This window comes from Mesoplodon densirostris, chromosome 16, assembly GCF_025265405.1.
Source record: "Mesoplodon densirostris isolate mMesDen1 chromosome 16, mMesDen1 primary haplotype, whole genome shotgun sequence".
NCBI classification, from domain to species: Eukaryota; Metazoa; Chordata; class Mammalia; order Artiodactyla; family Ziphiidae; genus Mesoplodon; species Mesoplodon densirostris.
Window position 1 is genome coordinate 35,080,679 of NC_082676.1, and position 18,435 is coordinate 35,099,113.

Sequence of the window (18,435 nt, forward strand, 5' to 3'; positions counted from 1 at the left end):
AAGGCAATAAGACGGCAGGGGGAGCTGTAATGGTTTGAGTTGTTCTTTTTTCTTTTCCTTTTTTTTTTTTTAATATTTATTTATTTCTTTGGCTGTGCTGGGTCTTAGTTGCGGCATGTGGGATCTAGTTCCCTGACCAGGAATTGAACCCGGGCCCCCTGCATTGGGAGCGTGGAGTCTTAACCACTGGACCACCAGGGAAGTCCCTGAGTTGTTCTTATTTCTTCTGTGCCGTTTAACAGTCTCCCCAGTTCCCTAGAAGATAAGTAAACAAAAGTCCTTGTCCTTGAGGGGCTCAGTTGGAAGGTGGAGATAGGAACTGCAACTCAAGTAATGATAATACAAGGAGAGTAGAAGTGCCTAAGATAGGAACAGAGAAAGTACCAGGGGTGTTCAAAGGAGGAAGATATCTTATTTAATTCAGAATGTCAGGAGACAGTGTACATCTTGAAGGGTGAGTGAAAATTTGGCCAGTAGAGGTAGATAAAGGTAGGAGACTGGTCCCAGCAAAGGGCTGAAGATGCAAAGTCGCACCCTATGCTTGGTGAACATTAATGGGCCCAATAGGCTGAAACATAGGAGATCACTACTAAGGAAAGTAATGGGAGTAGAAAGGTCGAGGGGGTGTGTTGTTTGAACACTAAATCGGTAGATGTCAGGGATTCATTGACAGTAACTGAGGGGAAGGAGGGAATGACCAGAAGCATGCTTTGGCAATACTAAGTTGACCTTGGTATGTTGTTCGTATTAGAAAGGGGAGAAATGGACGCTAGAGAAACTGTATGGAGCTAAGGCCCTAGTCTCGGCAGGAGATGTGGAGCCTGGATTAGGGTGGTGGAAGACAGTTCTGGGAGGCATAGCTGGAAAAGATAGTCTTTCTTTTCACTTTTCACAACGAAATAAAGAGGCTAAACCTTACAGGAATTATTTAGCCTCCAGCTGGGAGAAAGCTAGCCAAAGGAGTGATCTCTTGGACTCCCTACTCGCTGCCTCTTCCTGTCTGGGTCCCAGCTCCAGGGGAGCTGTTTCCTGGAAGCTGCCTTGTAGCTGTCAGTCTCTCCTCAGGGCTTCTCCAGCACTCAGGTTGTAACCTCCTTAGAACTGTTGGCACATCTGCTTTGTACTGTAATTATTTGTGTAAAAATAGGAATGGTGCTTCTCATCTTTTTATTCCCCTCAGTTTAGCAAGACACTTTGCATATTGTAGATTTCAGAAATGGTTAGGAAATTGAATACTCGTAACTGTAAGGACTTTCCAGGTAAAGCTGTTCTGAAGTTGAAAAACAAATATATTTCCTGCGGCAAGGTGGGTGGATGCAAAACAGATCTGAAGGAGTGGATGGGAAGGGCTAGAAGATGGTTTGCAACAGGACTTTTACCAGTTTAAAATCATTGGAGAAATGACTTAATTCCCACATTGTTTTTACATTTATGTAGAAAGCCTTTTTGAATGTAATATTCTTTATTGTTATTATAGACTGCTATTTTAATAAGGGTTTCTGGTTTTCATTAAGGACCAAAGAAAGAGAGAGAAAGAAACTAATCCTGTGATAAATCTCAGATTAAAATCATATTCTTTGCGATTAGAACAGTCATCTCCAAACTTCTGGTCACACGTTTCTGTCAGTAAAAACTATTTAGAAAAATTATATACATGTACCAGTGTTTTGTATAATAAAAAAATACATTAAGTTGTGCTATTCTAGAAAAATTTTTGTGCTTTCAATGTACATGATCCTTTTTCCATCAAAATTACTAATAATTCTTCAGTGAGAGCCATGTAATTAAAAATACTTTGCTAGTTTAAAACTCTTGGCTTATCTCATTGTTATAGAACAATTGGATGCTCTGTCTCTAAAGGTTGAATTTGATGCTTAATTTTGATGGCTGTAGAGGTGGAAAAAAAAAAGATGCTTCACAAAGATTTGTCAGTTCAGATGGAAGCAACACATTGTTGCCTCTGCTCAGTAACTCATGATTGATCCTGTCCACCAACCATGTTAAATTTTTGTTCTTGAAATTCAGCTAGTACATTTCCATTTTCCATGCCCTTAAATCATCTGTTCTTACAAACTAATCAAAAGGTGTTTTATAAAGGGTGGGATGAATTGGGAGATTAGGTTTGACATAAATACATAAACATGTGTAAAATAGATAGCTGGTGGGAACCTGCGGTATAGCACAGGGAGCTCAGCTCAGTGCTCTGTGATGACCTAGAGGGGTGGGATGGTGGGTGTGGGAGGGAGGTCCAAGAGGGAGGAGATATATGTATACATATAGCTGATTCACTTCATTGTACAGCAGAAACTAGCACAGCATTGTAAAGCAGTTATACTCCAATAAAAAAAATAAAAAGGTGTTTAGCCAAAAAAAAAAGGTGTTTTATAATTTTAACAAACAGATTTAAGACCCACTAAAAATTCTCATTTGGAAAATTTTTAAACAAATTAGGAAATATTTCCAAGTTTTTAAAGTGTGTAGATAATAAAGATTTTCCAGGAAACTGAGTATCATTTTTGGCAGTTAAAATTATGTAACAACACACATCTGTTCTCATAATATATCTTTCCTCACAATTTTTTTTAAGCAGCTACTTTCTCACTTACTGGTTGACTTCTTAAGTTTGATTCAGTTCCACATTTGTTTTTACCTTCTAACCTGGCTGAGTTAAAAATTGCTGTGCAGTTTTCTTGTTTGTGTGTGTTTGCATCGTTAGTATTTCCCTAATTGTAGTTTCTCTGAAAGAATCTTTAAAGCTGCTTGTCTCTCTTTTTTTTTGAGATGTAATTGATATGTAACATTATATTGGTTTCAGGTGTACAACATAAGGATTCAATATTTGTGTATATTCCAAAGTGATCACCACAATAAGTCTGGTTAACATCTGTCACCATAGTTACATTTTCTTTTTTTCTTTTATTATTTATTTTTGGCTGCATTGGGTCTTCATTGCTGCACGCAGGCTTTCTCTAGTTGCGGTGAGCGGGGGCTACGCTTCGGTGCGGTGCATGGACTTCTCATTGCGGTGGCTTCTTGTTGCGGAGCGGGGGCTCTAGGCGCACAGGCTGCGGTAGTTGTGGCACACAGGCTCAGTAGTTGTGGCTCACGGGCTCTAGAGCTCAGGCTCAGTAGTTGTGGCACACGGGCTTAGTTGCTCCGAGGCACGTGGGATCTTCCCGGACCAGGGCTTGAACCCGTGTCCCCTGCATTGGCAGGCAGATTCTTAACCACTGCGCTGCCAGGGAAGTCCCCTACATTTTATTTTCTTTTGATGAGAATTTTTAAGAACTACTCTCAGCAACTTTCAAATATGCAGTACAGTATTATTATTATTTTTATTTATTTTTTTTTTTGCGGTATGCGGGCCTCTCCCTGTTGTGGCCTCTCCCGTTGCGGAGCACAGGCTCCGGACGCGCAGGCTCAGCGGCCATGGCTCACGGGCCCAGCCGCTCCGCGGCATGTGGGATCTTCCCGGACCGGGACACGAACCCATGTCCCCTGCATCGGCAGGCGGACTCTCAACCACTGCGCCACCAGGGAAGCCCCCAGTATTATTATTAACTGTAGTCACCATGCTGTACGTTACATCCCCAGGACTTAACTTATTTTATAACTGGAAGTTTGTATCATTTGACCCATTTTGCTCACACACACACCCACGCTTGTCTCATGTGTGACATGTCACAGTTCAGCATTTAGACCAAGTGAGCTTGGTACTCTCCATTTGTACATTAAATATGGTTTATTTTTTCTCACTTTTAAAATATAAATAGACGTTCTGATATTTTCTTTCTCTGTCCAAAGTGGATCATCTCGTACTGACCAAGGCACCCATAAAAATAATAGAAATAGCTAGACGGTGGGTTAGCAAGTCCTGGCCTTCACGTTTGGCTTGAGTATTGACTCTGCTAGGGAGGTAGCCTCCTGTTCCTGAGCAAATCACTTGAGTCCTCCGAGCCGCAGTCGTGTCATCTGTGAGATGGTGCTCCAAGGGTGTCATGGGAGGTGGTAAGATGGCTAGCGTGCTGCTGAAGCGGGTGCCTGGCACCCCACTAACATTCCGCTCTCACTGGGCTTAGCGTGTAAACACATGATGTCATAGCCTGCCCTCCTCCTGGAGGGACGGTGCTCAGGCAAACACCCTGAGGGGGGGATTTGCCAGTTGGAAGTTTGTTTGCAAACCTTAATATCTACAGTGACAGGGAAAACAGTGTGGCTCTGGAGGCTTTTTTTTTCCCCCTTTGCTATTCAGAGATATTGATTGATTGATTGATTGATTGATTGATTGGCTGTGTCGGATCTTCATTGCTGTGTGTGGGCTTTCTCTAGTTGCGGCGAGTGGGAGCTACTCTTCGTTGCGGTGTGCGGGCTTCTCATCACGGTGGCTTCTCTTGTTGTGGATCACGGGCTCTAGGCACGTGGGATCAGTAGTTGTAGCTCGTGGGCTCAGTAGTTCTGGTGCATGGGCTTATTTGCTCTGCGGCACGTGGGATCTTCCCAGACCAGGGCTCGAACCCATGTCCCCTGTGTTGGCAGGCAGATTCTTAACCACTGCTCCATCAGGGAAGCCCCCAGAGGCATTTTTAATGCCTTGATGTGGAGCCTTGTATGAAGTATTAACAGCACAGGTCACTTTTCATAAAGGTACCAATAACTTTTTTTTTTTTTTTTTTTTTTACTCCTTCAGGAATAGTACAGAAACATATCAGAAAACATTTCCCAGGACAGAAAGGAGAGCACAGACCCTGTTTGGATCAAGTCAGGTCCCTGAGCCTGAATGATGACTGCTGAGTCAAGGGAAGCCACCGGTCTGTCCCCCCACGCTGCCCAGGAGAAGGACGGCATTGTGATAGTGAAGGTCGAAGAGGAAGATGAGGAAGAGCACGTGTGGGGGCAGGACGCCAGTCTGCAGGAGTCTCCTCCTCCTGACCCAGAGATCTTCCGCCAGCGGTTCAGGCACTTCTGTTACCAGAACACTTTTGGGCCTCGAGAGGCCCTGAGTCGACTGAAGGAACTTTGTCACCAGTGGCTGCGACCAGAGATAAACACCAAGGAGCAGATCCTGGAGCTGCTGGTGCTGGAGCAGTTCCTTTCCATTCTGCCCAAGGAGCTCCAAGTCTGGCTGCAGGAATACCGTCCCGATAGTGGGGAGGAGGCTGTGACCCTTCTGGAAGATCTGGAGCTGGATTTATCAGGACAGCAGGTAAGAAGAGGGGAAACCTGTCATGTGCGAGCAGCACGTGGACTTTGAGACTGGAGCAGAGAGAAAGTTACTGACTTAAAGTTTGTATTAATATAGTCCTTGTGGTGCTTTGACCCTGTTCTGCTTGGATATTAAAAAGTATTCTGGCCCTGTCCTTCCTGCAGCCACTGGTATATTTACTGTCTTTTTTCGTTTGTTTAAATTCCTGTTTAAAAAGTGATTTACCCACAAGCCCAACCTGTTTGTCCTCAGGTCCCAGGTCAAGTTCATGGACCTGAGATGCTCGCAAGGGGGATGGTGCCTCTGGATCCAGTACAGGAGTCCTCGAGCTTTGACCTTCCTCATGAGGCGACCCAGTCCCATTTCAAGCATTCATCTCGGAAACCCCGCCTCTTACAACCACGGGGTAAGAAGCAAGGTTTCACATGGCGGGAAAGAAGCAAACTATTCCAGATGGGAGTGCCCTCTCTGTGTTGCTAAATGCCTGTAATAGAGAAGCATGTTTACTTCTATTGTTATTACTAAATATCAGAGGAAATATAACTTACAGACCAATTTCAGGAGTTAAATAATGTTACCAAGGAGGTAAGTGAAATGTGCATAATGAACTTGGGTGGACATTATTATTATTTGTTGAATTGTTAGTATTCTGGATGTCTAGCAGGTTTTTTTTTTTTTTTACAGGAAAGTCCTAGGAAGAGATGAAATATAGCCAACACTCTAGTATGTCGTAAATTATCTTTAAAAGGATCATTTATCAATTCATTTTATTTAAAATGTGTAAAATACTGTAACATCACTCTATTTCTTGGTTACTTTCAAAAATTCCAAAGAATGGGAAAAGGATGGAAAAAATATTTTGTTTTTGGTTGAGGAACATGAGGCAAAAAAATCACTTCAGGGTCATATAAATAAAAATCAGTTGAATTTTTTTTCCTTTGAGGGAAATATTAACAATATTTTTATCCATGTTAAAATCAAAGTTGATACGTAGAATATCAGTAAAAGAAAAAAAAAATAACATGCTAAAAGTATGGTTGTTCAGCAAGAGATGACAAAGGCTCAGTCCTTAACCAGTGTGTTTATTTATGATGACATTCAGGATAGGAATATTAGAGCTTAAGGAAGTATTGTCTTCCGTGCATTCTGCAGGATAGCCAGCGCTCGTAAGCTGGAGAAAGCCTTGTGAGCCAACCAGTGCGCTGTGATGTTTATCCACCGCTGTCCACCCAGTCCCGTTAGGTCCTCGTAGGGTTTGTGAGCTCTCTCCCCACTCCACCAGGTGAAGTCAGGAAACGGAGGAGGATCTTCGTGGTTTTAAGTGCCAGATTAGGGCTGATTCAGGTTACCAGAGTAGCAGCTTTCCAGACCCTGGAACATACAGTTGTTAAGTCGTAAATAGTTCTTGAAGGAATTGAGGCATATGCACTTTCTCAGTTTCTCTTTGTGCTGCTCATCTTCCAGAGTGTTTCCTAACTCTCAGAGGGTTAAAGTGCTAGGTACTTGATCTTTTTCTACATTTTGCTTTAGCTTATATTATTGCTGTATATTCTGAAATAGTTACAAGATTTACTAATTCCATTTCAAATTAGTTTTTCTAGTATCTTTGCAGCGCAGTAACATCATCTGTTCACCAGTAACATTTCCAAATCTAACATTACTTGGCAAGGGAGGATTTTGATTTTGCCGTTTAAAATTTTTCCAGTTTTTCTTGCACATCGCAGTTAGTGTGATCTTATATTGTAGATGTCTTTTATTAGATGAGTGTCAACCCAGACCTTTATACATTTGTAAATGTCTCCTTGACATTCGAATCATGTGTGCATTTTATCCAAAAACTGTGGCTAAGTGAGGGAGAAAAGTAGAGGGACAAAAAATGGCAGAAACTTACCCAGAAGTAAGAAGAGCCCCTTCCTTCTCAGTGTTTCAAGATATTACTATACTAAAGATTTTAAAAACTGTTGCATTTTCCACAACTGAATGGGATTCTGAAGTCCTAGTATACTGTTCGTTGGACTGGAGAAAATTAAATTATGAGCCAGACTTGAATGTGGGCTGAGTGTTACCTACTTCTGTGGCTGAGAGTAGGAACCCGGGTTCTAGTTCTGGCTCTGCCCTCTTAACAGGATGATGTTAGGCAAGTTGTTTACCCTCTCGGGGCTTCGGTTTCCCCTTCTTTAAAATGTAGGAGTTGAACCAGGTGATTTTAAGGACCCTTTTATGACCCTTGTTACTCCTGCTTAAGAACAGAGGTCTTGGGAAGACACAGATCATGCCTTTTCTTTCTTATATTCTCTGTGGTTCTCAGTTCTGTAGTTAAACACTGAACATTGGGCATGCTTGTACAAGAAAGAGGGTGCCCCTGGGCCCTTCTTTGAGGGAAGGCCCAGAGCAGAGCTGGCTTCACTCACAGCTCCTTTCTCCTCCCTCAGCTCTCCCTGCCACCCACGTTCCTGCCTCTCATCACGAGGGGGGTCCCAGAGACCAGGCGATGGCATCTGCACTGTTCTCGGCAGATTCCCAGGTGAGCTGTGGGCCCCTCTGCCGTCCTGAGTCCCTCACATCTGCCTCTTCCTGGGGCTCTTTCAGCGGTCTTCACCAGGACACTGGCTCTTGATGTCCCTGCCCACAGAGTAGCCCCACTCCCACCTGTCCACTAGAGCCTGGCGTGGTCACCTTTTCTTTCCCAGCATCCTGTAGGTTTGCAGTCACCTCCGTCCCCGACTCCAGGTTCGGGCAGTGGGACTGTCCCTGGACTTTGGGAGAACTGAGTGTGGGGATCTCATGTTATTTCAGGCAATGGTGAAGATCGAGGACATGGCCGTGTCCCTCATCCTGGAGGAATGGGGATGTCAGAACCTGGCTCGGAGGAATCTGAATAGGGACACCAGGCAGGAGAATTATGGGAACGTGATTTCCCAGGGTAAGATGGCTGCAGGATTATTGTCTGATAAGATTGTATTGCCTCTTTTTCTGTTAGTTCTGGGATCTCTGATGTGTTAGAGACTACTGAGCCCCTTTCTTCAGATAGAGAAGGAGAACAATTTGAGTTTCTTTAATCCCAAAAGCCTGGTACTGGGACTTCCTGATTCCAGGTGGATTTTTTACCTCTAGGTAGTTTTTGCTGTTTGAAAGCAGAAATACTTTTATGTTCTGAATCCCCACCTCTTCAACTACTCTGTCACCATTGAGGACTCTGCTTCATTCCCTGTGGATACAATTAAGTGCTTTTGTCAGGGGGAGTGTCTGTATTTCCTAGTATAGAGGGCCAGGTGAGAATTGATCATCAGTCTAATCCTAACCTGGGACCATGTTCCTGAACCTACACTGCATCCTGCCATGGGCTTTCAGTCTTGCATCCTGTGAGCGCTGCTCCACGACAGCTCTGTATAATTCCATGAACTTGCACCTGTACCTCCCTTATGGTCAGGATTCCCAGATTCCAAACCTAATGGTGATCTTCTATGAAGAGCTCTGGCTCCTGAGTGTGTAGTTAAAGAACAAAGAAGTTCTAAGAGGCATCAACCAGATAAGACAAGGTGACAGTTGACAAACAGTCCCATATGTCTCTATTAGGTCTTAACCCCTGGGAGACAGTACTGCAGGAAGCTCTCAGATCAGTCCTGTCATAGGGAAGGCCACTTCCTAAGACTTGTGCCTAGGGAGGGCAGTGGTAGGGTGAATGAAGGGAAGTTATGAAGAAAGGATGTTACTACAGAAACCTCAAGTTTTGTTTTGAACCACAGGGATAACTGGGGTTTGTTGTTTCTTAGTACTTGCTCTTTGGACGAGGTGAAAATTAAGCCAAAAAACTGATCTCTGTTTGTGAGCGGGGTAGTACCCACCCCTTGCTAACTTAAAACAAAACAAAACATTGGGAACAGCCGGGGAACTATCCAGATCATCAAGGACCTAGGCTTGGAATTCGAAAGAAGTAGACCAATTTCCTCTTCCTTATGATCAGGTCAGTATTTATGGTGATTTCATCACTCAAGTCAGGGGTTAGATACTCAACTCCTTCAGTGATTGCGTTGAGATAGTGCACACTCACTTGGAAAGGTTTCTTAAGGCCAAGTAAATAAAGAATAGATTTGGGATAGTTTGGTTTTTTCCTAGACAAATGTAAACATATATAAAATAGTGTTTTTGTACTGAACAATTTTTAGTCTATACTTAAAAAACAGGGTGGCACACAAAATATAGCAGTTCACAATAAGAATATATTCCAGTGTTTTAACAGGCAGATTGCTAAAATCAGAGGATCATCTCTGCATTTGTAAGATCTTGTCTTATATTACGTCCTTTGTGGGCTGTCTCCGGAATTGTTTTCGGTCTCTTTGTTCTCAGTAGTTCTCAGTCATTTGTCAGTGCAGGTTTCAGTTACATGTACTAATGCCCCAACCAGCTTCTTCACCCTCATTCCTGTTGCTTGAGCACTGTCAGCTCTGTGCTGCTCTCCCTGGTGGAGAGAAACTAGTTTCTGTGTCTGAAGGTAACCTGCCAGGTTCAGCGCTCCTTGTTTTGCCTGTTAACTATCACCTTGTCAATAAAAATCTCACAGAATTGGCAGAGTATTTGCTTTTTTTTTTATTATTAATTGCATTCCTTACTTTCTGGTAATACCACTTACCATTTTCTAGGAAAGACCTGTCCATTCTCTCTTTTTTTTAACTCATAAATTCTTTTTTTTTTTTGCGTTATGTGGGCCTCTCACTGTTGTGGCCTCTCCCGTTGCGGAGCACAGGCTCCGGACGTGCAGTCTCAGCGGCCACGGCTCATGGGCCCAGCCGCTCCACGGCATGTGGGATCTTCCCGGACCGGGGCACAAACCCGTGTCCCCTGCATCGGCAGGCGGACTCTCAACCACTGCACCACCAGGGAAGCCCATTAACTCATAAATTCTTAATTAGAACTGGAACATGATTTTTTTTTAATTTTTTTTTTTTTTAGCCTCACAGCATGTGGGCTCTTAGTTCCCCAACCAGGGATTGAAGCCGCACCCCCCTGCATTGGAAGCACGGGGTCTTAACCACTGGACCACCAGGGAAATCCCTGGACCATGATTTTTTTTTTTTTTTGCGGTATGCGGGCCTCTCACTGTTGTGGCCTCTCCCGTTGTGGAGCACAGGCTCCGGACGCGCAGGCTCAGCGGCCATGGCACACGGGCCTAGCCGCTCCGCGGCATGTGGGATCTTCCCGGACTGGGGCACGAACCCGTGTCCCCTGCATCGGCAGGCGGACTCCCAACCACCGCGCCACCAGGGAAGCCCCATGATTTTTTTTTTTTAATGTGTATTTATTCTTTCCGATTAATTACCAGGTGACCAAATTATAGAACCATGAGTTGTGACCTCTTATGTTCCTTAATTCCTCACCCCTTCCTTCCTTCCTCGCCTGGTTCTGTTCCCTCTGCTCGCTCCTGGCCTCTCTGCACGCTCCCTCCGTTGTCCTTTCCACGCTTTGCCTGCCCTCTCATTTCCCAATTCTACTCCAAGTTGTCCCTATGTTTTTTCCCTTGTTTTTCTACTATTTTATCTCCAGTTAATATTGTGAGGTCATTTTGCAGGCAGGTAGAAGCTTCCTGGAAAACAGTGTCACTTGAGTAACCCACATATTCAAAAGAAAAAGATGCTATTTGTATTTTTTATTTATTGTGTCAGGTTGTGAAAACAGGAATGAGAATGAGGAGTCCACCTCAAAAGCTGAAATTGCAGAAGACTCAGCATCACATGGGGAGACCACAGGAAAATTCCAGAAAGATTTTGGAGAAAAACGTGACCAGCAAGGCAGAGTAGTAGAAAGGCAGCAGAGAAACTCTGAGGAGAAGACTGGAAAAGAAAAGAGAGATCCGGGGCCAGCTGCAGTCAAGGAAAAAAAAAACCCCAGCACAGGAGAGCGAGGTCCAAGGGAAAAGGGTAAAGGACTGGGGAGAAGTTTCAGTCTGAGCTCAAACTTCAACACCCCTGAAGAAGTTCCGACAGGAGCAAAGTCCCACAGATGTGATGAATGTGGTAAATGCTTCACAAGGAGTTCAAGCCTTATTCGCCATAAAATAATCCACACCGGAGAAAAGCCCTATGAATGTAGTGAGTGTGGGAAAGCCTTCAGTCTTAACTCAAACCTTGTCCTGCATCAGCGAATCCACACAGGAGAGAAGCCTCATGAATGTAACGAGTGTGGCAAAGCCTTCAGTCACAGTTCAAATCTCATTCTGCATCAGCGGATCCACTCTGGGGAGAAACCCTACGAATGTAACGAGTGTGGGAAGGCCTTCAGCCAGAGCTCAGACCTTACTAAGCATCAGAGAATCCACACGGGGGAAAAGCCCTATGAATGTAGTGAATGTGGAAAAGCTTTCAACCGAAACTCATACCTTATTTTGCATCGGAGAATTCACACCCGAGAAAAGCCCTATAAGTGCACGAAGTGCGGCAAGGCCTTCACCCGGAGCTCTACCCTCACTCTGCATCACAGAATCCACACCAGAGAGCGAGCCTCCGAGTACAGCCCCGCCTCCCTCGATGCTTTCGGAGCATTCCTGAAAAGCTGTGTGTAAAGCGAGAATTTGTCAACAAGCCATTTCCCCTTTTCGTTTCTAAAATTACTTCAGAGATGTGTGCCCACGGAGGGGAAAAAAAAAGCCTCAACAGGTTAAAAAAAAAAATCACACTTATGGATCCTTACAGGTACATCAGCAGTGTTCTGCCTTTGCCTAGACTTTGGGCGTATAATTCTTCCACAGCCCCTTCAGGGAAGTGCTAGTCATAGGCATGGATAATCCACATGCTATTTCCACACAGGATAGAAGCACACACACAGGAAAATGTCAAGCTTTTCAGTAATGAGGAGACCTTTAAGGTGCTCTTGAACTCTCCGCAACCACAGTACATAATTGAAAGACTAAGATCGGCTCTGTGAAAATGACACTGAGGTTCAAAACCTGCTTGCCGCAAACACGCCCTACTTGGCCAACGTCTTGCTGAACCTTATTTCTCAAAAAAAGAGGGACAGTTTGAACAAAAACTACATCGGCACGTGCTGCTCAAACTAGTTATATATATACGGTAAGTTCTCTACAGTCGCTGGTAGCCTACCAAAGCTATAGAAATCTAGGACTGTGCTGTCAGTATCAAACCAAAGATTTCTATCTCTTCCTGAAAGAGAGGGCATGCGCACCAGTCTACAGTTCCAAAGGACAGCTGCAGATGTAGATGGTTCCCTCCTCATGACTGAGATAAATCCTACTGAAATGGCAACCGTGATTCAAAACACTTCTCTCCCTTCGTGAAATCCCCGAATTCCCTAAAGCACTATCGCACTCCTAACTGCGTTTCTCCACAGGTTAGCACTTGATTGCATACTGTCTTTGAATCTTTTGTTGTTCCGTGTGTGAAAGTTTTCATCACTCCCCAAAAGAGATGCTTCTCTCGTCGGGGGATATATTTATATCCCCGACAGCCCTGGACACAGTGCTGACCATATGAGAAGTGCTCATTAGGCCTAGCAGGATTTGTACATTCACGACAAGGCCTGTGAGTCACGAGTACCTGAAATATGGTAGCGTGGCCCAGCTTGTGAGCCCGAGGCGTGGCTAAAGCTCTAGGGTAACATGTTGTTTTTGTCCTAAATATAAACGAAGGGTGCTGGTCAGCCGCCAGCGTAGACTATCTAGACATAGATCAGAGAGTAAATACCATGAAATGTCAAACGACTTTGTTGTCATCCGCCATCTTAAAGAACAACGTGAACACTTACTAAGGCAAAGATGGCAAAGATCTTAACCAGAATTTCTTCAGTCAGCTGCTGAACAACATGATGATTTGGGCACTTTCTGAATCATTTGTAACTTTAAAGTTCAAACGATGTGATTTCTGTTGCTTTTCAGAAAAAGGAACATTGGAGGGAGCATTTTTTTTCCCCACAGAAACTTCCAGAAACTTCGGAAAGACATTTGAGATCGTTAGCTGGCAATTACTAAACGTGTCTGTTGCTCTGAGAAGCTCACCCATGTGCTAAGATGTGGTTGGTCGTATTGTAGTCATACTGCACAATGTCTTTTCTGTTTCTCATCACTAGAGACTGAGGTGAGGTTATGAAACTTTGATCTTTCCCATCATCTGTGCAGAAGGATGCATTAGCTTCTGTGTAGAAGCCAGCGACAGACCATTTTCAGATGCACACACAAGAGACCCAAGCAGCGTGGGTCACATAGGAAGTCATCAGGGCCTTGGGTAGAGGTAACTGCTCGTGAGAGTGCACGAATGATTGTGGACAGCCCTGCAGGGACTTAGAAACAGACTAAGAACACAACCTGAAGACTAGCCCCATAACGGGAGACCCCTCACATAGAGTTTGAGATTTTCCGTCAAGAACTAAAACTGTCACTCATCACTGGTTTGCTAGCCAACAACCCAAGCCTGTGAGACAGTGTCACTTCACCGGGAACCATGGAGGTGGGGGCACCTGTGCCTCAGCTCTGGGCCAAACAGCACTTTTTCTCTGGCCTCTCTCTCTAACTTGGAGCAACTCCAGCTTCCCGGTAGCTCCTAAGCAGTTGCATCAGTGTTGCCTGGGGGAACTTTAAGGAAGTCAGCTGGTGACCAGAGTATTCTATCCATCCAATTTAAGAAAAACAGGAGAGAGACTCCAGAAGAGCACACCTAAGTAACTTCTTATAGTAAGGGAAGGTAGAAGAAATGCTTTTAGGAATTTTCTTCAAAGAGTGAGACATAGTGGTGGTCGCATAGAAAACTGCTGATGCTTTTGAGCAAAGACTTTTGCCGCCAGGAAGCAACTGAAAGCAGTGAGGTGCTTAACTCCAGACACCGATTGAAGCACCGACTGTTGTGAAGAGGGAAAGAACACTGGTCAGGTCCACCCACATTGGCTTTTTTATGCGGACATGATTCAGCCGTCATTTCTTTTTAATGGAAGTTAACTATAACCTGTGCCCCACATTTAATTCCCATTTCCTGGGACATCGTACTGACTGTGTGGGATGGCCACGGGCATTGCTCCAGATCTTCAGCAGATGGACTCCTTGAAGCAGCTATTTGAAGACAAGTTTTCTGAAGAAAACCGGCTACCACTGTTTATTAAAACCATCTGCATTGCATTCATTTATCAGCTCTTCAGCGCAAAGTGTAATAGAGTCATGGCCCAAAAGGCTTATGACATCTAAATTAGTGCTCAGGATAGTCATTTGAAAGTTGTCAACTGGCTGAAGTATGTTAATGGTTTAAGTACTCTAGTTAACTGTTAGCATGCTAGTTGACCCAGTGGAAGTTTTTGAGGGGTTTTTAAAAATATACCTTAACCTTGCCAGGAAGAGAAGTAAAAGTCTTCAAGTTGTGGGGCATTTGTTTCTACTTCATCCTGGCAGGCAAGGCTAAAGCCTAAGACTACAGATGTATGAGGCATCTTGATATGGAAGGCACTTAGTATTTTATTAAAGGCATAAAAGTGAAACTGTGCTAAATATGTACAGAGAGGTTGACACGTTTGATACCTAAGACAATTCACATCTTACCTGGCGTCAGAGAAGTCATCCCAGGAAGGAACCTCTTGAATGTGATAAATATGGCAAAGCCTTTAATCACATCTCAGCCCTTAGCATCAGAAAGCTCACACTGTAAATAAACATTATTATTATTATATGTGTGGAAAACTTTCATGTGTAGCACTCATTGCTTTGGACAGAAAATGAATTCCGTCAGTATGTTCCAATCATGTATTGAATTTCAGAAACACTGCAGAGGAAGCTCAATCTTAACTCCAGAGGATCCACAGAAGAAGAAAAAAAAATGTGGGGAACTGCTAAAGAAATAGCAAATGTACAACTTCTGACAAAAATTGTTAATGTTGGGTACTTCTATATATTTTGTATGACCATAATGTCAGTGTCTGTGTTTTGTACCTCCAGCCCCTGTTGTTATTCTGTATATTTCCTGTAAACAGATAATGTATTTTTATTTTAATCTATTTGACAGAACACATCACTCCAAAAGAGCAAAGTTTTGGAGTAGTGAAGAAGTTGATGTGGTCATAGACAAAAAGTCAGTTCACAGAACTGAGGAAGGGGAAAAAGAGAAAAAAACCTTCATAGTTTGGTGCTTATCAAGTCAAGAGCTTAGGAGATGAGTGGAATCGCTAGGAGAGACAGGCGACTAGGGCACTAAAATGGAACAGTTCTAGAAACATCTGCAGCTTCCTGAGAGTGTTCTCTTCAAAGCCAGGAAGTTGACCGCTTAGCTGCCAGATCACCATTTCAAGCAAGGAGAATGGGTTCTCTGAGCTTGCAGGGGGAGGAAGAAGGTCTGCCCCCGTCAGTCAAGAAGAGGGCATGTCCTGGGAGGGCCAGTGGGACCACTTACCTTGACCCAATGGTGTGAAGCGTAGTCCTGCTTCCTCCACTAACTCTTAAATTTCTGTGTTTAGAAAACTTGGGATAGGAAAACACCAGGATGGGTTCTTCCCGGGAAAATAGACACACAGGCATCCAGTCCCTGGGATTGCAGGAAGGCTTGAGAAGCATTTTGCAATATTCCTGTCTCATCTGTCTCCTGTGTACCCTCCTTGCTCCCACTCACTTCGCCTGGCCTGTGATTATTAGGAGAGAGGGCTTGTGAAGATTCATAGCTGGGAAAGAACTTTTTTCTAATTTTTATCCTAGAGTTGATCACCTTTTATTGCAGGGTCTCGTCGTCCTGACGTCCTCATCTAAAGCTAGCTAACCAGGCTCATCCTACCATCCTCACAGAAGAGTCATCGTGTGAATTGGAGTAACTATTAAAACGTAGTCACACAGTGACAGCAGTACTTAGCAGCGGAGCCATGTGTTTGTGGGTCCCACTCTGTGCAACTTATCAGAAATACTGATGAGGGGGCTATGGTTCCCCACCTGGGAAACCACGTGAAGGTCTGCAGATTGCAAAGTGAAACGTAGAATCAGAGAAAAGGAAATTAAGTGGTATAAATAGATCTTTTCATAGAAGTTAGAGTAGATTTTTATTTCAACTACTACTGGAGAATATAATAAAAAGTATTATTTGAAAAGTTTCCCTAACATTGAGGTTTCGTTTTTAGAATGGACACACTACTGTACATTGAAAAGTAGTTACTTATTTTGCTATTCAAATTAATTTTTTATTATATCTAAAAATGAAATTATCTGTTTTACTTTACAGAGCTTTGTAAAACAAACTTGAAGTTTTAGGGAGGTAAGCCATCTCCAATTCTGCCGGTCAAACAAAAGTTTGGGAACTATTTTGGACATCTCATAATACAGAATGTCTTAACATGAGAACTTAGTTTCATATTGTCTGGTTCTGTTTAACAGTGGATACCACAAGCCTCATGTTTTTCTCTTATCCTAAAACAGTGGAAGGTAAAGAGGGGGCATTAGGTTGACTTCTGAACAATGGTCTGTTATTTTCACAGGTTTTTTGTTTTGTTTTTCTTTTAATCATTGAGATTCTCACCTCCATTTACTAAAGAATCACGACTCACTTCAAATTACACAGTAATCAGCAAAGTTAATTGGTCTTAAAATTAAATTTTCTCCCTTCAGCAAGCACTCATTAAGCAGTCAGGCTGAGTGCGTTAAGATACAAAGAGTAAGTTCTGTGAGGGATTGAAAGGTGATGCTGAAACTGGGATTTCATTCCAGTTTCAGATGCGGGTTTCAAGTTCCTTTGGTCCAGGGAAGGGACCAGGCAGCTGCCTGAGTCGCTATTGTTTAGTCTCCCGACAAGGTCAGGTTTGCTAGGAAGGAGAGTGCAGGGGAGGGTTGTAGGGGCCAGACTCCCAGCTGCGGAAGAGTGGTGAGGGAGCCCTGTGGAGGGAGAGAAGAGGGACTGCTGGGCATGTGCTGGGGGCCAGTGCTCGCCTGCCTTCCCCACCCCCCTACCCCCACTTCAGCCACTTGACAGTAAGGTTTTAGTCTGCCGAGCGAGGACAAAGCGTATTAGATTTAGAGGTGCTTCTGCTGGTTGCAGGGGTTCTTACGTGAGAGGGCTGGGCAGGGGGAAGCAGGTTGTGACGACACAGGAAAATCTTGTTCTAAAAATCTATGAGCTTGGGGGCAAGGGGCGGGATAGTCAAGCAAAATCAGCAATTATTTTAACATGAACATAAATATTTTTATTAACTTTTAGTTAAATAGAGGTTATTACACCCAGGTCAACACAATAAGCCTAAATCTATAGAGAGAGCTAACTCAGGCATTGTCTTGTTTATCTGTAGACTGGATAAAACAAACCTTTCCTGTTTTGTCAGTTCCTAGTTTCTTAGTTTAGAATAAATTAGACGAAAAGAAACTGACTTGTCTTTGTATATCCGCAGAATTAAGTTATTGCTGTTGAAACCTGGCCTTTTCATTTCCCTGATCTTTGAAGCATCCAGATGCTTGGTAGATGTTCAGTGAATGATTTTTTAATGAATTTGTTCATTTAAAATCCTCATTAACATTTCTAGAACGGCTTATTTCAGTAAATAATGGAATTTTAGAGGAAAAGGGTTTTTTTTTTTTAAAGCTAGGAAACTCCTCCACTGAAAAGTCATTTGATCACTAAAGTTTCAGTCATGAGAAATGGCAGCAAAGTAAATTGGTAATGCATTTATAGTCAGTGGTCCATTTTAGGAGGCTGATGGTGTCTGACAAATTTTAGAGTAGTGAGGTGGGGGAAGGAAATTGTGGGGATTTGTAATAAATATTCTCTTTATGTTTCTCTTCAGGATCATGGTAAAACAATAAATTATCATCTCTAGGTGGCAGTAGTTGTGATGTTTGTTTTTTGTTGTCCTTGGTTGCATAACATGCGTGTTTTGGGAAAAGAAAAAAGTATAATTTCAAAATCAAAAACTAGAACTGTGACACAAACAATCCTCACCCAAATGACATGTTCTGGATAATTTCACAAGCGCTTAGGTAGCTTCTTGGCAACAGAATGAAAAACCATGGAATAAAGTTGCTTTTTAATGATCCCCAAAACAATTTTTTCATAGGATGGAACCATTAAAATAACCTTTAGAGACTGGGATTGACATATACACACTACTATATATAAAACATAACTGATAAGTACCTACCTTATAGCACAGGGAACTAAATGGCCTATATGGATAAGGAAGCTAAAAAAAAAGAGTTGATATATGTATAAACTGATTCCCTTTGCTGTACAGCAGAAACTAACAACATTGTAAATCAACTATACTCCAATAACAAAAACAAA

General features: G+C 43.1%; 1 protein-coding gene across 3 annotated transcripts in view; it reads left to right on the forward strand.

The window, feature by feature from the left end:
• The window catches only part of ZKSCAN1 (zinc finger with KRAB and SCAN domains 1), a 61,487-nt gene that overhangs the window by 26,199 nt on the left and 16,853 nt on the right, over nucleotides 1-18,435 (forward strand). The window contains exons 3-7 of one of the 3 annotated variants that reach the window (XM_060078683.1): nucleotides 4,688-5,203; nucleotides 5,456-5,609; nucleotides 7,636-7,727; nucleotides 8,000-8,126; nucleotides 10,864-17,970. In XM_060078683.1, the coding sequence (XP_059934666.1) occupies nucleotides 4,778-5,203; nucleotides 5,456-5,609; nucleotides 7,636-7,727; nucleotides 8,000-8,126; nucleotides 10,864-11,759 (1,695 nt within the window). In that variant the 5' untranslated portion in view covers nucleotides 4,688-4,777 and the 3' untranslated portion in view covers nucleotides 11,760-17,970. Of the gene's footprint in view, nucleotides 1-4,687; nucleotides 5,204-5,455; nucleotides 5,610-5,887; nucleotides 5,927-7,635; nucleotides 7,728-7,999; nucleotides 8,127-10,863; nucleotides 17,971-18,435 lie in introns of those variants that run through there. The other 2 variants (XM_060078688.1, XM_060078686.1) reach the window with 2 other exon arrangements.